At 31.2% G+C, this 23,639-nt stretch overlaps 1 protein-coding gene across 14 annotated transcripts in view; it reads left to right on the top strand.

The window, feature by feature from the left end:
• Positions 1 to 23,639, top strand: part of LOC100651610 (negative elongation factor D) — a 48,898-nt gene that overhangs the window by 16,710 nt on the left and 8,549 nt on the right. For 10 of the 14 annotated variants that reach the window (XM_048410249.1, XM_020865557.2, XM_048410245.1 and 7 more), the window contains exons 2-9: positions 439 to 619; positions 4,322 to 4,541; positions 4,625 to 4,732; positions 9,471 to 9,620; positions 12,157 to 12,287; positions 16,922 to 17,109; positions 17,197 to 17,449; positions 17,528 to 17,738. In XM_048410249.1, the coding sequence (XP_048266206.1) occupies positions 444 to 619; positions 4,322 to 4,541; positions 4,625 to 4,732; positions 9,471 to 9,620; positions 12,157 to 12,287; positions 16,922 to 17,109; positions 17,197 to 17,449; positions 17,528 to 17,738 (1,437 nt within the window). In that variant the 5' untranslated portion in view covers positions 439 to 443. Of the gene's footprint in view, positions 1 to 438; positions 620 to 4,321; positions 4,542 to 4,624; positions 4,733 to 9,470; positions 9,621 to 12,156; positions 12,288 to 16,921; positions 17,110 to 17,196; positions 17,450 to 17,527; positions 17,739 to 17,883; positions 17,944 to 21,211; positions 21,301 to 21,491; positions 21,686 to 23,639 lie in introns of all 14 variants that reach the window. The other 4 variants (XR_007225781.1, XM_048410253.1, XR_007225780.1 and 1 more) reach the window with 3 other exon arrangements.

Below are 23,639 nucleotides of genomic sequence, written 5' to 3'. Positions count from 1 at the left end.
TCATAATAGTTCCAATTTTTTTAAATAGAGAGTAATTATGATTGTCGAAATAAAACAAAAGATATATTAAACACATATGATGACATAAAAAATCATATGAAGTTAATTGTTTTAATCTCATGTCTTGTATATCATTAAATTTACCTTAATAGTTACTCTCAGATGATATGATATATAAGCAATAGTTTTCCAATTTGAAGAAAAAATAAAATTATTTCAATTACTCGCGACATATTTATTTCCAACATTTAGTTTATATAATTTTACTGTTTGAAAATAGTAATGAAACTTTTAGTTCTTCCATTTTTTCTTTTTTCAATAGCTGTTTGTTGCAACAGAGATATTAATTCATAACAAAGCAAAAATTTTAAAAATTTATATTACTAATCAATATGTAGAAGAAAAACCATTTTATTAAATATTATGTATTATTTTTAGAAATAATGGAGTCGGATTATGATGAGGATCGTGGAGCTTGGACAGAAGAAATGACAAGAAGTGAAGATTGCTTAGGAGAAGATAGTTTTGATAATCCTCAAGAGATATTAAATGAATGCTTGGATAAATTTAAAACACCAGATTACATCATGGAACCTGGTATCTTTGCACAACTTAAAAGGTATAGTGATTTATTAAATAGTGCAGTTCACATTAATTTTACTCATTATAGATATAGTATATTGAATGTATCTACGCAGTTTGCTTCAGAATTTGAAACATATTGCTGAATTATAAGCCAGAGATATTTAATTCTTATATTGGTAAACAAAATGATTTAGATATTATACATTATATTATATAAGATATTAGGTAATTATTTAGAAGTTTAGTTTTAACAGTGATTTCACTGATTTTCGAATATGTTGTAAAATCCAACATTTGGAACAACTTTTCCTTTCACGAAAATGTCGGACTCTCTTAATTTCCAAGATATTCCCAAGAAACAATCTATAGTGTTAGTACCACACACATCAAATCCTGCCTATAATTGTACATCTGCAACAGGGTATGCGTTGGTGTTGGTTACTGACCGACCCATGTCAGTTGGATAAAACAACACCTAACTCAAACCTATATGAACTATAAATAGAAGATAAATATAGGGACAATAATTTACCATAATTTTACCATAATTTTTAACCTTCTTTTTCTGTAATTCACTAAATGCAATTATAAACAATTTATGCCAGAAGTTTGTATGAAGTTAGAATATAGTATAGTATTAGAGTGAATTGTCACTTCCTCTTGCATACATACACTTACTAACAAAAGTTAAGAAATATTATGATCGCTTGGAAATTACTGTATATTTTTTATCTCCTGAGGTACATTGGATAAAATTAAAAATACTATAAAGAGATAATAGTCTACACATGAAGTTAAAATATTTTTTTTTTATATATTCGTATGAGACCTACAATTAATATTGGATCAGGTGAGCAAAATAAAACTTCATGACAAAAGTTAAGAAACATACTTTGTTTGATATACATATAACTGCTTTTAACAAAAACTAAAGGAAAAATAATCTAATAAGATGTTAGATAACTATTGGATTCAATGACTGCATGTCATCTGCATGGCATTGTCAATTGTACACAACAGGCAGTCGATATTTCACACTATATTTTTGTAACGTTTTGCATCAATCCCCTTTTATTTGCAAAAAGTTGACTTTCTAGTTGATATTAAATTAATTCCGTATGTAATGTTTAATTGGGTTTAAATTAGGAGATTGACTTGGACTTAATTATATTAGCATTTTATTCCAGAAGAAATGTTATATAATCAATTTAGAGGAATGTTTTTGGTTCATTATTGTGTTGTAATGATCACTTTATTGACATTTTCACATTTGCACATGGCAACATATATGTTTATAAAATATTGCAGTACACAAATCTGTCCATAGTTCCTTTTATTTGTATTAGCAGATCAGGATCATTAGTCCCATCATGTTATCATCTCCAAATTTCATTGTTTATTTTAGGTATTTAACATTAAAACTTATTGTATGTTCATTATGGACTGTTATCTGTTTATGGTATTTTTAATTCTAATTAATGTATCTTAAGATAAAAAATATACACTAATTTTTAAATGATAATTATGTTTCTTTACTTCTGTCAGTAAGTGTATGTGTTTCAATACAGAAACTTAATTTTTTTTAGTCATTACTCTTCACAAGTATGACCACAATTTGCAAAAATTGTTTTCTGAACACACATATATATATATTTATTGTAATTTAATTAGCGAATAAATGATTTAGATTAGAAACTCATTTCTATTCTCATTTCATAAAGCATCCAGCTATTATGTGTTTTATATGGATACTTAGGTATTCCAGTTACCAAACAAACAAATAAATAATATGTTTAAAATTTTTATAATTAATTTTAATAATTAACCCTTTTATCAGGGTTACATGCATATTGGAATTCACATTATTATAAAAGTAAACTCATACTAGTTATTTATAATATAAAATGCAAAAGTTGTCAAAGCTAAGAGAGGCAGAAATATATATTACTACAATATAGCGAACATAAATACAAAAATATCTAATGAAGAATTGTTCAAACATTCTTTATTTATGTTTCTGAATGTGTTTTGAAATGCATAACAGGTTGAGAATAATAAAAGTACACAGTTTCTTTCATGAAAAATAATTAATATTAAAATCGCCAAAAAGCTAAAATGTTTTATTGTACTCTGCATATTAAATCAAACGTTTATGAAAAATTATAATGTTTTAGGCTTCCGTACACCCGTATCGCTCGGGTTCTCGAAATTCAATTCGGGTACCAGCATGAGTGGGCAGTGGGAGTGTGCAGATCATTTCGAGTTTTGGGATTCCGAGCTTCGAGACGAATCAGAAAAAATTCGGGCGGGATCTTGATATACTTGTATTACTCGAGGTTCCGAAATTCGATTCGAGTATCAGCAATGTATCAGCATGCTAAATAATTAAAAGCGGGCAGTCTAATTTCGTGTCAATTCGACAAGTCGAATGGAATCGGCAAGGCTCAGAAGCCCGAGATCCAACTATTAGGAAATATTAAGAGGAGATAAAGATATAAAAAGAAACAATGATAATAAGCTTTACATGAATAAATATTCATATTCAAAATTTATATTTAAAATTTTGGAAGAAAATTATTTTTATTTTAATAATAATTTTGCAAATTTGAGATTGTAGGATATTTGATTTCTTTGTACAGAGTTTGTAGCGAATAGTGTGTTTTTATTTGCTTATGGTTTTTTAATTTTAGTTTTATATATATTTTGTTTTGTGAAGTTATTGCACTATTTTGTAATTACTTTATCTCCTCTTAATAGCTGGATCTTGGGCTCCCAAGCCTTAAGTCAATTCGTACAATTTTAGTCGAGCTGACACGAAGTTAGACTGTCTGTTCATGCTGATACATACTTCTATAGTTGATACCCAAATCGAGTTTTAGGATCCCGAAACATTCGGAAGCCCGAGTGATATGGATATAGAGATCCCGCCCGAACTTCTACTGATCCGTCCCGAAACCCTGAGAAACAGGGAGAGTCTGCACATTTCTATATTTTTTAGCAAATCTCATAATAATCATTTCATGTTTTCACATTAAACAATCATGAAAATACTGAAATAAAATTCTCTATTATAGAATTTATAATTATTACACAAAAATTCATTATGTATATTTAATGATGAAATGGAAACTAAATATTGATGATATTCCTCTTACTATATTCATTAGTTTTATCTAATGAATTCTATTAACATAACATTGTTATTACCTGTAGATATAGGTAAATAATGGATTCATAATTTTATAAAAAATTAAATAATGTTACATATATGATGAAATTTTCATTTAATGGTACAAAAATATACAAGTAAACATTCTTTGATTTTCCTACAAAGTGTCTTAATAAAGTATATATAACTTAATCTTTTTTGCTTTTTATTTATTTTAAACAACTATTTAGATTATTATATGGAATGATTACAAAAAGCATTTGGAAGCCATTATATTTATTATAACATTTATATATTAATTAATTAGGTCCCAGTATATTAAATTTCATATCACATGATAGTACTATAGTATAGTAATATTAATTATATAGTAATGTTTTCATGTGATTATAAATCTAGAATTTGATAAAGGAATGCTTTATTAGAAAGTAAAGATATGTGCTTTTTGTAGCCACTGTAGATGATGTTAATTTCAATATGTGTATTTAATTATGCACTGGTACACTATTTGTGAAATTTAAATATATATATATTTAAAATTATATCATTATTTTCCCCACTTTATAGATATTTTCAAGCTGGTGGAAACCCAGAACAAGTGATAGAATTGTTATCTAAAAACTATACAGCTTGTGCTCAAATGGCAAATCTTCTTGCAGAATGGCTTATTCTTGCTGGAGTTAAAGTTACAGATGTACAAGCAATGGTAGAAAACAACTTAAAAGATATGATATTGAAAACATTTGATCCCAAAAAAGCAGATAAAATCTTTACAGAGGAGGGTGAAGTAAGTTTTTTAATCCTTCATTGATTTTTGAATTAAATATTAAATCTTAGTTAATACTTAAAGTTCAATATTTTGTGTATCAGACTCCTGCTTGGTTAACGGAAATGATACAACATCCTACTTGGCGGTCACTTATTTACAGACTTGCAGAAGAATATCCTGATTGCTTGATGTTAAACTTCACTATAAAGGTAAAATTTTTATTAAAATATTGCTTTTATTCAAATAGGAATTGTCGGAAGTATTGTTATTACATATATAGATAAATATAATAGTAGTAATAACTTTATACATATAAGAGGCGTGCTCTTTGAATTAAATTCTTTTGCATTATTTCTAGTGTATTATTTGAATCATTTAGAAGTCATGCTAACTAACTCTATAAATTAAAATACATAGAAAAATGACAATTACAAACATTTTTAAATGTACCTCAGAATTTACCAATTTTTGTGCTTATAACAAATAAATCTATGAAAATAAAGTTTTTTTTAAGATGTTGAATATTAAAAAAATAATTTGCGCAGAATTCGAACTCGATTGAATAACGGAAAAGCATGCCCCTGGGTCCTTAAACATTAAAATAATTATTTAAGTGTTTATAAAATCAGTTTTATTCGATTATTTTCTAAATTATCGATTATATAAAAATTGTATCAGACGAAAGTTATGAACATAGCCAAAATGCACTTTTTATATTATACTCCTTTTTTTCCGTATAACGCACGGTTTTTGAAAAAATAAATGAAAGATTGTGTTACGATCTGGTCTTGATCTTCGGTGTTCGCAACAGTTAGATTTTTCGAGTTATATTTAAATCAAAATGGTAGTTGTTGCCACTAGAAATAGTTATTAACTATTTCGATTAATTCGACTCTCATTCGCTTGTCATACTCTTCTATGAGCGCAGCACTATTTTGAGTTTCCAAACTATTGTATCCTTGATGTTCTAATTCGTTACTATAACCTTATGGGTAGCGTTAACTAGCTTATCAATGGTACTGTTGGAAGACTGACTGTATAAATCGTTGATGACTAATAAGATGGTCGGTTTTACTTCTTGACTGTTTAATCAAAGACTGGATTAGAATAATTCTAGGCTTCGCAAAGACTACTATTCTTCCGAACTTGATATTAACTCGCGATAAATTTTCTTGATAAAATTTCTGAATGACTGAACTCAATAACTGAACTGAACTCTATTTTAACTGACTGAGCTTTCTAACTGACTAACCGAACTGATTAACTGACTCTCCTTTTACTGACTGAATTCTTGTTTTTAAGTGTTACCCTTATTTATACTAAGATTATCATGGCTAATTGTCACGTGACAGGTTATTCCATGATAGCACAGAGTTTTAGTACGTGATTATTTCTGCGGACGTTGCAATCTTCGTTTCTACCGGTATTTTTCAAGAAGTATTAGGGTTTCAGCTAATATGGTTTTCGTGGAATTATTATTGAAGTTTCCCCTTTTTAGAAGTCGTTGCTACAGCATTCTTCTTGCAGTATTAGTTTCTGCTGATGATAGGTCATACTCCGCTAAACATGTGGTTACCTTTGCTAATGCCGATACAACGCAATCCGCGCTCTCTGACATCTCAACTCATATTGTTATTAATTCGTTCTTTGTCCCCTAGTAACCCCTTGTCTTTTGTCCTAGCCTCGCTACATACATGCTCAGCAAACGCTCGTTTATAATTCACACGACCCAGGCCCCTCATCGATGATGCTACAATAATAATTTTGTGTATTTGTTTATTAATTTATTGCGATATTAAAGTATTTATACGCGTAGTGTTTGTTGTTTCCTTTAAGTTTTCCGTTTTTAATTTCATTCGCCTAGAGTTGTGACTCGCGCTATTTGCGAGTTACAGCGTATCGCTTTACAGCTCCTGCGGAGCGCGAGACCTGACAGAATGCCTGAAACTGTTGCATAAATATTCTTTCAGTTTTAAAAATTAGAAAACGTTTTAATCATTTTTCATCAGTAAAGGCTAAAAATAATGTTTATTTTGTATTTTCATCTCCAAAGAACTATTTTTAAAAAATTTCGTTAATTTCTTGAAAAAGTCGGGAAATTGCACAATTTTTGTACATTAGTGAAGTAAAAGCTGATAAACAATGTGTAATAAGGAAAAAGGACGTTGCATGGAAAATGAATTTTTTATTTATTTTTAACTTCCTCTGTTTATAAATATTTGCCTGCAGACAAAATTTCTTTTTTATAGAATTAATTGTACATTTATTGTACTTTTTTATAGAATTAATTGTACATTTAGAAACAATGAAAAAAGTTCATATAAATATATCTATATCATACTTGTCTTTAGCTGACATTTGACTAACTTTGACTTTGACATGACGAGTTTTGTGTTCTGTCATTTGTTATTTCTTTATTTTTGTAGAATGCTAAAAATTATCACCTTGTATTTCAAGACAACCTTGTAGACTTATAAGTAGCAGTTCAATCGATTCAAATTCAGGGGAGAAAATTTTCCCCAAGAACCACTGAGAAAATAACCAATATAATAAAAATAATATAATTTTGCACAATAAGAAGTAAAGTTAAAAGAAAAAAGTAAGTCAATAAGCATCAACACAGAAAGATATTCTTCTATATATAAGATATTTTACTAACTTGATTAATTAATACATAAGTGTACTAGTATTATAAAACATAATACTAGTTGGGCTTTATCCAAGAAAAATGTAATTCGTCACTCAGATTTCTAAAATTTTGGATATAATAATTTCTTTTTTCGTGAATACCTGTTTTTTAATTAATAGTCTCATTTCTCTTGAAAATAAAATATGAGCCATTCGTTGTGAAAGTGGGGCAAGTTCACTTTTGAAAAAAGGTGGATTTCATATTGTCGTAGCTTTTATTAACCGTTTGAGTCCCAGGGGTCTTTGAAAAAACAGGGTCGAAAAATCCCCGAACAGCGCGATAGCGCTTCTCTTAATTGATTGCGAAGAGGAACAGGCGGTGCGATAGCGCTCGTCATATTTGTTACTTTAATAACGTCTACTTTAAATACGTCTATATTATTATATATACGTACTATTAGTTTATAAATATTTTAAGTTTTGTTCAATAAAAATTATTGAGAAGATAACAATGAAATACAAAATACCTTCAGTCGTCTGTAGCGCTCAAATGTACTGGGACTTTTCGACACAAAATCTAAACAAAGCGATCGCGCAGCTTAGGACTCAAATGGTTAAATATGAAATTTTACTTTACAATAAATTTACCATCCATATTTAAATATCTAATGTTTTGATCAGTGTACATTTGGTTGGTAATTTGCAAATTTTGGTAGATGCAAAATCATTTACTACATATGAAAGTGGAACAACCCCATTTTCTATACAATGTCCCAAAACTGCTATTAAAATATCGATAATTAATTAAACATTTCTATTTTCTGGGCATTCTTATCTACCAAATAACGCAGATTTTAGAATTATGGAAATGGCATCATGAAAATCAAATGCTTTGTACATTTCTCGAGATTATTACAAAATCATGATAGAATATTAGGAAGAAACGAAATTTTGTTTATACAAAATGAAACACGGGGAATTCTTCCGACGAAAGCTTTAAAAAATGCAATTCTAAAAGAGTAAAGAATATTGATAAGGAGGAGACAAACTGACTGGAAATTCATATGTTGGATGAGGTTTATAACATATTGTTAACCGGCAATTTTACTGAGAATTTATCTCATGTTACCAGCTATTATTTCGTAATTGGGTGTGGAAGTAAAACAATATAAATGAACTTTAATAAATTTTATTTATTATTCAACTTTTAATATTTCTTTTTCGTATGATAAACAGTGCAACAATCACCTACGTTTAATGGTACACAACAAATATATCTAGTTTTGCTGCGTTTTCCTTTCGAAGAGCATACTCTATGCACTATGCTGACCAACAATTGCATTGTATGATCTCCAACAGTGCACTAAGAAAATGATGCTGATGCGAAAAGAAGCGCATCACGAGTTTACTCGTGGCCGCTTGGTAACGTTTGGCCATGAAAACACGAGTTAACTCGTGACCGATCAACAATGTGTTAAGAAGTACCCATGTACTGTTTTGTATAAAACATGATTGGAAGACTTTCATAATTCTAAATTTACTACCATCCATCGAAGGAAGGCCTCAAACTTTAAAGTATTGAATTAACTTACTTTATTGTCTTACATACCTCCTGTATATCATGAATATTTTAATGTACTTGCACATAACACTCTAAAATAAAAGATATTATTTTGTTCTGTAATAAATGTTGTAATAAATTATAATTAAATAATAATTATATAAAAATTTAAATTAAAAAGAAATTTTATTGTTCACGATTTTTATAATTCATTAATTATGAAAATGAGGCAACTCTATTTCAGATTTATAAAAACACCTTTTTTCGTAATGTATTCTTATAACGTTATTATATTACGTTGCGTAGTAAATTTACCTGTGTTAAAAGTATATATAACATGGTGAAACCTTTCTAGGGTGTACTTGTATTTCTTAATTGTATGAACTACGAAACCTTAAATATCTCATTAATAAAGAAAATTAACTTACCCTATTTTTATAATAAGTAGCTTATATGTATTTATATTTGGAAGAATTCAACTCAGTATATCTGAGATTTGTTCGTCTTTATTGATTTATTAATTTCACGGTCATAGAAATTTCTAGTTAAAAGATAACTAGCAGATTGAAATTTGTACACAAATTTTGTACATATATGTATCTTCAACCGACATATTTCAACTTTTATTATATTACACAAGTAATTTGTTTGCAATAATATAATTTTTGCATAATTATATATGGAATATTTTACAAATATTTAATATGTACTGTAAAAATTTTATTGAATTTTTTGTATATTTTCTACATTTCTTACAGCTTATATCTGATGCTGGATTTCAAGGTGAAATTACGAGCATTTCAACAGCTGCCCAACAAATTGAAGTATTTTCACGAGTTTTAAAAACTGCAATTGCTGGATTTTTGCAAAATACAGAAGATTGGCAGTCAAGTATACAAGAATGTGCAGTACGTATTATTATTTATGATTTATATTCTGAATCAATTTAAAGTTTAATATGTGTATATTATATTTCATACACATGCAGAATAAGATTTTTAGAAAGTCTTTTAAGCATAAAGCAATGTCTTTTATAGGAATTCAAGGGCAATATAATATGAAAAAAGGAATTTGTTATGTGAAGGCACTTATATTTTTTTGGATATAGTTTTTGAATGTATTTATTTTCCAAATTCTATACCAAAAGCATTCTATATAGAGTGATTCATTTTTTAGTGTAACTTATATTTATAAAATTGGATTCCAATTTAAATCTAGTTTCCAAAGTGTTCATAAATAATGCTGCATTTTCACATTCAATTTATTCTAACTTATTTCATTGGAATCGAGATTTGGTAATTGCAAGAAAATGTAAATGACTTCCAATCAACTATTTATTTACTATTCTCTCACAATATATTATTCTTCCAGAGTAATGTCATTTTTATGCGGGCAATAACATAAAATCTGTAAGCCAATAGCTTTGATAGCAAAACTAAATAAAATTTATGCCTGGCTGGGTGGACATGGACATGGGGTGAGACTGTACACTGTTAAACTTATTCAAGTGGTATAACTCGAAAGTGGTATTTTGCTGAAAATATAGAAACTGAAACTTGTTGTGTTAGGAAATGGAAAAATAAAATAAATAAAAAATCAACTCATTAATGTAGTATCTCAATGGGTCTTAGAGGAAAGGACACGTAATGATGTTTTGATTTAATTAATAATATTCGAAGCAACGAAATGATTACAATGCTGTCGTACGTCTTATTTTCATACGCGGCTTTCGACTTCCCGGTTCACACTCTCCGGCTTCTACACTCGCTCGCTCTCGCTTCTCAACTCACACTCTGCACACCTTTTGCATCCGTCCTCTCTGGCTTCTCAACTAACACTGCCTTTAACGTTTCTTTGTCTTTTCCCGTCGTTCGAGACACGTGTCCCCAAACGCCCGTGGCCAGGGTCACGCAGGCCCTTTCCACGAAACTATCCACTTAAAAAGAAGACCGACGACACATTGATGTACCCGACGATGCCGCGGCTCTCGCGGCATTGTTTATGGTTCGGCAGATATCTTAGGCCTTTTGTCCACGATACTACATTAATGAAAGTTCAACTCTGGAAGTCCATTAGTACAGCAAATCCTTCCTGGTAACTCATTAAAGTCTGTCCGAACGATAATTGCAATTTTCTAATTTTATTTAGGCTAAAACTTCGTGTAACAGTAGATTATATCCGGAAATATATTTGAAAAACTCATGTCAGACCATTGAAATCGCCGTGCGGTATCATAAGCCGCGTGTTACCTGATGCGGGTGTCTCAACTTTGTATAAATAATAAAACACTTCTCTCAATCATCTTAAACTTCTCAATCGTCATCCTCGGAATTCTGATCTTCGCCATTCTGATATGAAATCAAGGATCCAATTCAAAATGTAAATCATTATCCGAAAACATATGGTAATAATTTTTACAATAATAAAACTGATTATTCATTAAATTGAATGAAAAAAAGAGAAAAATAAATTATGTTTTCCGGAATCATGTTCTTCGTGTCAATTGTTTGCTAAGATTTTAAAAAAAATTTAATGCTGCTAGGGTATTCTTTTACATATTTCAGGATATAATCTGCTGTTACATAAAACTTCAGTCTAGATAAAATTAAAAAATTGTAGTTACCATACAACAGTCTTCCATGAAATACCGGAAAGGATACTTTTCCACTAAGCTGAGGATAATTACTCCACTGGAGGAGTTGATTTTTTATATATTTTACTGTTTCATTTTCAACTTCTGTACTTTTCGCAAAATTTCACCTTTCAAGTTTGACAAGTTTGACAGCGCATTTCTCTATCTTCCATCCCTACGTTCGCCCAGCCAGGGATTGAATTTGTTCATTTTTGTTATCAAAACTATCGACACACAAATTTTTAAAGTTTATATTGACCATTATATTGACTACGTACCAGTGACGCTAGTTCCAGGACTATATACAAGGTGTTCGGCTACAGGTGTAGAATAATTTAAGTGGTGATTCTTGAAGCTAAAATAAAAGAAAAATCAAGAATAAAAAATCATGTTTTCGGCTAATTTTTAATTTTTAATAACTAAAAAACAAAGTAGGAAACGCAATCTCTTTATTCTTGATTTTCATCTTATTTTAGTTTCAGAAATCATCCCTCAAATTTTTTTACTCGTTGTATTAACCGAATGTATAGTCCTGACTATATGTATAGTTTATGCCAGGCATCATTATCTTCATACAGTATAGATTTATGATATGTAATTCCTTTAACTCCAGCTTAATGAACGCTTTCGTTTTCTGGGAGTTTCTGCTTTCTTTTAGATTTTAATTACCTTTTCCCTTCCTGCTCGTAGTTGCTTTTTATTATAGAGAGACGATATACATATGTTTAGAATGTTACAGTATATATTTGTATTACAGTAAAAAGTATATTTTTAAAATATTATAATGTCTTTATATAATCTTTTTCTGACAGAAAATGGTATGTCATGGACAACACACTTACGTCTACAGTCAAGTATTGTTGCAAATTCTTGCACAAGAATCACGTGGTGGATTTATGATGAAAAGGCTTTCTCAGGAAATCACTAAATGCGCTCAACAGAAGTAAGAAAAAGTTTTTACTATTTTATCGAGTATATACAGTCAGAGTGTTCAATTGTTCTCAACTTAGAATCAATAGAATCTAATAATAAAGAATATTAATAAGTTTGTTTTCCAAATTTCTCTAACTTGTTTAAATTGAGAGCATAAACAAACAGAGACTACATAAATTATCAATCGTTTTCTTAATATTTTGATTATCTTAATCTTTCAGCCACACGATAAAATGTATTAGGTCATTCCATAAGTTCATGCCGTTTTTCGGGCGGTTATATATGTTAAGATTGTTTACATACCTTTCAGTTTCATGAAAAAATGTAATCCCCCTCTCGTTGTACAACTTCTTCCCATTTTTCTGGTAGGGCCATTATTCCGTCTCGATAAAAAGTTCTCTTGTTTTTCTTTAAAATAATTTTCTAAGCTATTTTTGAGAATGTCAATATTTTCAAATCTTTTACCTACTAAAAAGTGTTGTAATGCTCTGAACAGGTGGTAATCAGATGGGGCAATGTCTGGGGAATATGGGAGATGTGGTAAAATCTCGCAATTAAATTCAGACAATTTTTTTGTATCGCTTTTCGCGACATGCGGTTTAGCGTTGTCGTGATGGAAGATAACGTTGTTCCTATTCGCTAAACCTGGTCGTTTTTCAGCTAGTGCTTCCCTTAATTTTTCTAACTGAGTGCAATATTTGTCTGAATTAATGGTATCACCACTAGATAAAAGTTTAAAATAGAGTATTCCTTTATAATCCCACCATACACACAAAAGAACTTTACGTGGATGTAACCCTGGTTTTGCACAGCGTTGAGTTGGCTGATTTCGTTGGGACCAGCTACGTTTCCGTTCAGGGTTTTCGTAAAGTATCCACTTTTCATCACCAATTACCAGACGTTTAAGGAATGTTTATTACGCGCAAGTAATGACATGCACGCTGTCGTTCGTTCAAGACGGTTCCGTTCCGTAAGTTCATGGGGCACCCAAACGTTCAACTTTGACACCATCCTCATCTTTTTTAAACACCTATGAATCGTTGTCTTAGGTATTTTCAGAATATTTAACATCTCTTGAACTGTCAAACTTCGTGATTTTTCAACAAGATCCCGAATTTTATCTTCGTCTGTCTGAGGAGGACGCCCGGAACGTTCCTCGTCTTTTAAACAGAAATTCCCAGCTCTAAAACGTTGGAACCACTTCCTACAGGTGCGAGATGAAAGCGCATTTTCTCCGTAAACAGCACATATGTTTTTCGTGGCAATTGTTACAGAACTTCCTTTCTGAAATTCATATAACATGAGATGTCGAAAATGGATACGCATTTCACTTATGATTTTTTACTGTTAGAAGTCACTGTGTTTACTATATTACGATCTTATACCCACGAAAATCTGCTCTAACCTGTTCTCGATCAGCTAAGCTCAAGTGCATTGGCCCCTTATCGCCGTATGTTTATAAATCGACACATGAAATGTATACACAAAAGTCGGCACGAACTTATGGGATGACCTAATATCATCGATCATAGAACATCGTATACATGCATATGATATTACATTTGATAATGTCATGTAGCAAGCATACAACGTATATAAGTATAGTAATGATAATGATAGTAATGACTAGTTACAATAATTAGAGGAAGAGACTAGTAATAGTAACAGGAATAGAGAGAAATGCGAAAATTGTGTAAGCTTTAAAGATTAATGTTTGTTGCTTGTTTATTTACTAATATAGGGAAATTTTGGATTTTGTCAGAAAATAAACATAATATGCCGTTTTTTTTACGTGATGGAAATCTTCGTAGATACTGCACTCGGGGGAGGGGGGGGGATTGCAGGGTAGTACCGCATTCATATAAATTAAAATCTCAGAGTGGTGTCTCACGGACATAATGCCTAGCTAGTAATGAGATTTATTTGTTTAAACTTATTTTACATTGTAAATAACAATAAAAGTTTATTTTAAAACTACACATCCTTATATGATATTTGAGAATAAGGATATCTGTAGATACAAGTCTGTGGCTGTTAGAGCTTGAAATTTTCTTTATGTAATATTATCATTCAAAATAACTTCGTTGTTCTTGACAAGATTAAAAAATGGAGAAAGGACGTATCTTCTATCGAGAATGGAGTAATTGAGAAAAAACGTATAATATTATGCGAAGGTTTATGAAATACTGTGAATAATAAGATAATAAAATCTCGCCCTCTTCGCTGTATTATCTGATATTCCTTTATTCTGGACCACATAGACTTATTTGTCAAATAATATCGAGTACCGGCACGACTAACCTGACTGAGAGGCATCCGTAGCGTTTAATAGGTAATTTACTTTAATGGATTGTCTTATGATCTGCAACATATAAGAAATTAGAGAGGCTATGTGAGTATTTGATTAATTTTATTCCACAAACACGGCCGTCTCTGCCATATTGTTTATATGATAGCGAAATATTTCATTATTTTAAGTTTACTTCAAATACTGTCTACAGTACGCAATGTATAGTTTAGTATATATTGTTCTCCGGAATGATTTCTGAGATTACTAAGATTGTAGTACTCTCGAGACAAGGCAAGCAACAAACATCCCATGATATGATAGGAACATACAGTATAACGTCTACTGGTGTATCGGTATGTACGTTAACAGAATGTACAAAATTCCATACAGTCTGGTTCTCGAACGGCTATGCCACAATTCGCACTGGATTTAGAATATCAATCTGAGAAGGTTGATGCAGCATGATATGTCCGTTGATCTTAAAATTGTCTTTTGGGTTTGGCTCTTTCGGATTTTAAATTTCTGTAACTTCAAGCATCCTTCTTAGAAATCACCATCTATTTTTGTGATGTCGCCGATGTTCGAAGGGATGTCGTTATCGGTATCATTATCAGTATTATTCTGCGATACATTTCTTTTTATTTTTAACTGCTTGTCGTATTTCGCGTTTACTTGTTAAACTTTGCAGGCAAATCTTCCGTTATCTTATATGGATCCTCAAATCCTTGTCCTCATTTCGCCGAATATCTACCGTTGACTTTTACTAAACATAGAATGATTTCATATTGCGTTTGCTTTTTTTGTCAAACCTACTTTTTTCATATGTAGCGTTCTTCATAATGTTGTTGATTGTCTTATCGCGTTGGACCGTGTGAAATAAGCATTATGGAATTTATTACGTCTTCTTCCCTCCTCAATCCGGGAAATATAATACGGTATTTTTATCTAAGAATACTACTACATAGCGTTCCAGCGTTCCAAATAAACGCGTCTTTTGCGCGTTATATACTACATAAATAATTTTTAATTCATTTAATGTAACATAATCTATCTTATTCCTTTACATATTTGATTTATACGCTTTTTAAGAAATCGTAGAGGAATAGAAGAAAAAATTTATCTCTTTAAATTTTTTAATTGTTTCATTGTTCTATTAACTCATCATATAAAATAGAACTTAGACATAAAGTCACGATCTATTAGGGAGTATTCTTCGAAAAAGTTGTCGTTCAGATTTTGCACAATTTCAACGAATCTCGCATATTTATTGTTAATTATGAAAACGTTCCCGGATAGTCACGAGAACATGTGGTTTATTCAATATTCCAATTTAAATATCTTATTCATTGTATCTTCAGTAATAAATATAGATGTAATATTGTTCGATATTTTAATAATTTTTATTTCATAATTTTCGCGCATTACGACGCGTTTGTAATCTTCGCAGAACAACAATGTGATCGTCGTTGCTTTGTGAACAGTTCTTGTATTAATAATAATTTTTATATTTCCAATCTGCGTTTTTCAATGCCTTACTTTTCTCTCTGGGTAGGCTCAAGTAGTTCCCCAACGTAGTCGTATATTTGTGGAGTTTTTTTTCCTGACAAATTGATCCTCAATAAGACATTTTTAGTATTGGCATCTGTGAGGTCTATAATCGTTTTGATGCATCTAAATATACGAATGCTTGTCGGGACTCCGTCTTCTTATGGTGGATTTTCATAGTCAATTTTGCCGCATCACTTAGTTTTCATTCGTCTCTCAGTCAGGATAAATCAGTCAGGAACCCATTAATTTTAGAGCTAAAACAAGGTGTTTAACTGAAAAATAATTCTAATATAATGTTCCTATGCGCACTCTTACAGACATGATGAACTTTCTTGTACTTCGTTCGGTATTTTTCATTTTTAACGATTTGAAGATTTTCTTCTATGTCGTAATTCAAAATTTGTTAACGATTACTTTCTATAAATTGAATGCTATTATCTGATTTCAAAAAAAAAGTTGGTTGTTTCCCTATTTAGTAGATACATATATTATTTTTATATCAACTGTTTGCTTTCTGAAAATATTATATTAACATTAATGAAATATATTGTTTTCTAGTCTTTGTTTGAAATCATTTTTATCAAAAACAACTCACAAAATTGTTAGCAAAAGCTGTTTATTGAAGTGTAGGTAATTTGTTGTCTATTTATTCTATTTGTTAAAAATATAATTCACGTTGAATTCATGGGGATAACCATCATTTAATTAACACCGAGTTTTAATTAATTAAAAATTTAATTATTACAACATTATTGTACTTATTTTATAATTCATATATATATTATATATGTATATACTTTTTACAGCCATCATGATGTTACTCCAATAACAATGGCACTTAATGGAGCTTCAAGTAGCCCTAGTGCATGTCAAGCACTTGCATCCATGTTATCACGGAATACCTTAAATCCTGCTGATATTACTGTATTATTTCGAAATTATTCTACTGCGGAACCACCTCCTATAGAATTACTTCGTAATCCACAATTCTTAGGTATTAATATACATAATGTATAAAATTGTAATTTGTTGTTTTTACAGCTACTATAATATATACAAAATAATAATCTATTAATTCCAGAACTATTAGTTGATGCACTTTTTAAACCGGGTGTAAAAATTAATCCTGAGCATAAATCTAAATACATATATTTATTAGCTTATGCAGCTAGTGTATGTGATATTCCAGCCAAGAAGGGGCATTCACGGAAATTAAATAAGGATGAATTAAAAACAACTATTCAAGCTATAGAAAAAGTCCATAACATTTGTAACATTAATAAAGGATCTACTGAATTGATAGCAGAATTACAAACTTTATATCAGTGCATAAGGTATAATGTATACAAATTATATTAGTGGTCATATGATATTTCTTATTTCTATATATAGTAAAATCTACATTCTTTTAGATTTCCTGTTGTAAGTGTAGGTATAATTAGATGGGTGGAGTGTACTGTAACTGAACCATCATATTTTAAATTGTGCACGGAACATTGTCCTGTACATCTTGCATTACTTGATGAAGTTGTAGTTTGCCATTCTTTACTGCATCCAAAAGTGTTACAACTTCTTGTACAGTTATTTGAAAGTAAACAAGACGAACTGGAAATACTTGTGCAGGTAAGAATATTTTAACCATATGTTTAACAATTAATATCAATATGCACAGTGTATACTACAGAGTGTATACTACAGAGTGTATCCACTTTAATTTACTATCGCAAATATTTCGAAAAGTACGCTAGGTAGAAGAATATACTTTTAGGACAAGATTACAAGAGATCGATAGAATGTCGTGAAATATAACAGGATGTTGCAGATGAAGGTATTTAAGATTGATGACAACTACGTATATTTTTTTAGTGGAATCATATAATTTTTAATACACTGATCGATACAACTAATTCCCTATAAAAAGGTATTAACATATTTGTATTAAAAAATAATTAATTTATCCTTATATTTCCTGAAATGGCACGGCGTATTTCTTTCTGCAAAATGATGAATAGTAATGAGAAAAATTTAGATATTTTCTGTATGATTTTATTAGAAAGTTTATGACATAGCACAATGAAAGTAATGAATTGGTTTAAATTTTTCAATATTCAAAGATATTAACTTAATTGTTAATGCTTGTCTTCTTCCTCTAAAGCTTTAAAGAGTTGTTAGCATTTTTTACATATTATTCATAGCATTATGATACTGCGGAATGTGTTTATAATCTATCCTTTTTGTGGAAAAGAACTCGTTAGTTTATCAACTATTGTGGTTTAGTATGCATAAACATTTTCTTTTACATAACCTCAATGAAAGAAATTCATGACCGTTAAGTCGCCAGTTCTTGATAATCATTCCAGAATTTCCACGACAAATCAACAATATTTATAATGTAAACGAATTCAAACAATTCAAAAGGTTTTAAGCACGACAATTCTACACAAGCGAAGCATTATTATGTTGATACTAGTGTGTGTACAATATTAGTAAATTCAAATTATAAGTGAATTCGATATTTGGTTTTTAAGGAAATTGAGGTAAATCGTATACATCGAGGTTCTTACAAAAAACGTAGTTCTACAATATAACCATTGCCCAAATATTTATCGATCAATAATAATCGTAATTGATTTATGCCAATAAGGATTTTCTCCCGGTTAGTATTAGTAACTGTCTGTTCAGTAAACCAACATTATCAAAGATAGTTTTGTTGATAAATTACACATAATAGAAAAAATAGCATCTTTCTTCCGCCTACCAATAAGAATTTATTTGGCAATTGTTGCGTTGAGTACATCAGATGTAAATGATACTGCTGCGCTGCCTTCGTAACTCTTTCGCTACGGCAGTGTGCTCCATCGAAGTGACACCGCTGTACGGGCCACCATGCCGCCGGAATAGCGGTACTGAACGGAGCACTGCGACGGAAAGCGTGCATATGTCATCGCGCGGACGTCATCTATAGGCGACGCTCGTACACACAGGTCGTCACGGATGTCGCCTATAGGTGACACTCGTAGCGAAAGGGTTAAGGATATCAGATACAGTAGCTCGTGAAATATTATGTATTAATTTAATGTAAGCTACTATTTGTTTTTCATTTTCTTTTCTAAAAAAGACTGGCGTTGGTACTTCTTTCGGACTTGAAACGCTTCTTGTTCTTATCAAATATCCTCGTTCAACTTTGGTATAACAATGTTTTGACTGTTATATAAGTGGGATGTGTTATATCGCACGATAGATTATCGTAGAATAATTATCATTGCATTTCCAAAGAAACAACAAAAATTATGTCAACTATATCTGATTCTTGAATTCTTTTCATCCACTACATCTATTTTTCATGCTCACAATGAAAGCATTTTTGTTTAATTATCTCCTTAGGAAAAACCTGCTTCGTGTCGTTTTAGAGTTATAAGTATGTGTATCAATATCATCTTGTAATAGTAAAATTATAATATTTCCTATATGTATATATATTTGATATAAATAGGTTAATACTTATTTTATAGGAGATAACAATTTCGTTTGCTCCATCGATTAGTTTATTGAAAGTTATATGATTTCATTTAAAAAAATGTGTGTAAGTTTCGCCTAATCTTAACATCTCCATCGCATAACAGTATAGCTGCATATCATACAATTAACCGCCGAAAAATTGAAAAAGTTTTCCTAGTTGTAAAAAATCAACATAGAAGACAAAAGGGTTCTCGGTCTGCACATGCGTAACATGCTATGAATACTTCAGACAGAACAAAGACACTTTACTGATTTTTGTCTGTCTCACACAAACGCGGACTTCGATGACGTTCCATGTCGATCTTTCACGATTAGACACAACTCAATCTTTAAACGGTTTCCCCTAGCAAGTGTTGAGATTTGTTTATATGATCAGAGAGGGAATGAGAATACTCACGCCCGTATATCGAGTTGATTGGTCTTTATACAAGTGTTACACAAGAGGTAAAGTATTGCACGGGTTAAACTATAGCATCTACAAGAACCTATTGAGATCCACATTAACATAGATAAGAATCTATTTAGTTCACACTAGCATAAACAAGAAGCTATTTAATTCTATCACCGATGAGATACGGAATAGATCCATCACTTTATGGTACTTTTTGTCGCATGTTCTGAAATATCGACGTAAAATTAGATGTTTCGCTTTGCCATTCAATGATTTAGAATGGTGAAGTTAGGAATTATTTCCAATCGAATTATCAAATTATCAAAGTACAGTTAACAGAAGTGAAATATTGTCTTGTCTAGTCGTGAAAAATCAACATGGAATGTCAACAAGATCCGCGTTCTTGCGAGACAGACTAGGATGAATAGAATGTCTCTGTCTATGCTTGAAACATTCATAGTATGTCACGCATACGCAGAACAAGAACTTTCTTATCTTCCACGTTGAGTTTTAAAAACTAGTCAAGACTCAATTTTCAGGCGGCTTTCCGTAGACTTCGGTATAAGCGTCGAGAGCTATTTATGTATTCGTGGTACAAATATTGCCGAAGACATGGTTGCCATATCGCATCTTAAGAAAGTGTTACATTTCACGCGTAGTTGCCATATTCCTATTAGTCTGCTTATAAAGAAAAAGTTCAATTTCGCTTGAAAGAATGGTCTAGTTCAGCGGTCCTTAACCTATGGTCCGTGGAACTCCGAGAGCCGCGAAAGTCTCATACACAAGTTATTATATTATTCGAATAAAATGTATTTAGTAAATTTATTTATTTATTTATTTATTTATTTATTTATTTATAATAAATCACTTCTCTCTAAATTTGAAGGTTCTTTATGAGCGTTTCAAATGTACATATTTGGCACATTAGGGATTTAAATTTTGAGTCAAATCGTGGTATTTAAAGAGAATCCGTGATAAACAAAAGGTTACGAATTACCGGTCTACTTGTAATATCGCTCGGTTTTAAAATTAACCTAATGTGACAAGTTTTTTCTTATAAAAGTAATATGTTTAACATGCATATGTTTAACTCGACAGTGGAAACGTAAGAAAAAATGAAAAAGGAAAACAAAATATTACGTTTGAAATTACATATGTTTGAAAAAAACTTAATAATCTGCTGCAGATTTGAATGTACGGGTACTCGAGATTACAGGCTTTGGCGTAGTGGGTACTCGCAACGTAGGAATGCTTGGGTTGCCCGATACTTTTTAGGTAATTCGACAGTTTCGGACCGATTTCAAGGGTTCTCTCTCTCTCTCTCTCTCTCTCTTTCTCTCTCTCTCTCTCTCTCTCTCTTTCTCTCTCTCTCTCTCTCTCTCTCTCTCTTCCAAAGACGATCTACCGAATTGAAACTGCCCGACCGCTTGAAATATAGATTTTTAGAATAGTGTTTTTCTTCTAAGGATTGACTCATGCACAGCTCGAAAAGTGAGAAGATAGATATAACAAGAGAAAACGAGATAGATATGGCACTTCAATGGGATGCCGCAAGTGAAAAACATAATCGGTAATTATGTAGAAAAGGGGATATTTCACGTTTGTCGATTTTTCTAATACGACTTAACAAATCAAGACGATTTCTTTTGCATCTCATAAGGTATGTTTACCTGCTAGATACATTACAAATTTCTTTTGCATTTGTTTTTGTAAACTATCTGTTTTGCAAAAATATACTTTTTATGTATGTTCCCCGATTGCTCTGGACTAGATTAAGCATCAAGATGAAAGCATTTACATTTTGTAGGTAATTCACTGATCGGTCCCATTTGCGAAATATTTCATTTTCTTCGTTGTTAACTATTGTTGTTACAAATTACCTATTATTCACCCATTTCATTTCATTGTATCTGATCGTTCTCCCGTTCGTTCGACGGTAGAAACGATGAAATTGAGCAGTCTCTGGAAGTGTACCTCGTCCTATGTGTAGGTTCTTGTACATAAGTTTGTCGCTCAAAGCTGATTTTGTCCGTGTTTTTTATTACTAATTTCTCGTTTCAAGTACACTTGTGTCTTGTATTTATACGTTGTTTGTAGGAAGTAGACCTCAATTGTTTTTTCGTGAAAGAAGCCCTCGTAATTTTTGCATTTCCGCAAGTGCTCTTTCGTCATGCGGTTTATTGAAAATTTTGTTCGGTGCTAAATCAGATATGGCTAATTCGTATCCTTGAATCTGCTTCCAATTGATTCTTTGTCAAATTTTATAAGTAATAAATCCAGCAATTACCTCTCTCCCAGCTGATCTCTTGGAAAGCCATGTAAATTTCTTTACGATTCTCATTGCGTCGTTTATCAAGCAAACAGAAATTGGTATGTTTTGTCGCAACATAACTCGTGATCCCTCGACTAATGTTATTGTATGCAACAATTATCCACGATTGTTTACATTTGCAGGAATAACATTTTCTTGTATACTTGTAGTCTTAAATGAATTATTCGCAAATTCTTGTAAGATACCATTGAGATCTCATTAATAATCAACTATCATGTATGACGCCACTTTCATCTCTCCTATTCAAACTTCCGTCTTGTCATAGACTGATACGATATAATAGTGGCTCTCTCAATAGGCAAGGAGCCTTCGGTCATCGAGCCTTTGTGTTATTACAAAGAATAAAGGATCTGGCCACTTAGTGGGGAAAGCGATAAGTTTTTCGAAAAGAGGACTGTGAGAGATCTCTATGTGAAGTGCCATGGCATTTACGCCAGAACCTTTATTCCGCCGAGAAGCATTTTTCTCTAACAAGCATATCTGTGATTCTTTTAGTCTCAAAATGTTTGCTAGACAATGTAAAAATATAATTGAAAGTGAACGGAATAGCGATGAAGAAGTAGTTAGTTTTATAAGAAAGGCTAAAAATGAAATTTCATCAAGTTCAAGTTCGGATAATGAGGATGCATATGACAATGGACAACTTGAGGAAATATTTAAAAAACTAGCTATAGAAGAAAAGGATGAATTGATCAATACTGACTGTTGGTTCATTGAACAATATCCAGTGAAACAAGTTTAGCAGCAAACGAGAATCATTTACATTTACCGGGAAATGTGGACTTTATTAATTACCACCTTTATGAATTACCTCTCGATATTAAATTGGGTGAAGCGCTTTCATTATTTTTGAATGAAAAAGCGATAAGCCTTCTAGTCACGGAAACGAACAGATGTACAGATCAAAAATCGCTTCAACATCCAAGCATTGAACACGCTCGAATGAAGAGATGGAAACCCACTACTACCAAAGGAATGAAAACATTGTTGATTTAGATGGGTCTAGTACAGATGCTGCTAACTAAATGTTGGACAACGGACCCTATTTACAACTTTCTGTTTCCGCATATCATAATGTCTCGTAATCGATTTGAATTATTATTAGCGAATTTGCACTTTGAAAACAACGAAGACATAGAACCTAATAATAGATTTGGAAAAATGTTACCACTTGTATACATACTAATGAACAGTTCTCAAAAAGTCTTTTCACCAGACCCAGATATTGCAGTCGACTAGACAATGGTTCCTTGGAGAGGAAGACTAATATTTAGGCAGTACA

Source organism: Bombus terrestris, chromosome 11 (assembly GCF_910591885.1).
Source record: "Bombus terrestris chromosome 11, iyBomTerr1.2, whole genome shotgun sequence".
Classification (NCBI taxonomy): domain Eukaryota; kingdom Metazoa; phylum Arthropoda; class Insecta; order Hymenoptera; family Apidae; genus Bombus; species Bombus terrestris.
The sequence above is the reverse complement of the archived record's forward strand: the minus strand, read 5'-3'. Positions and strand labels throughout refer to the sequence as shown.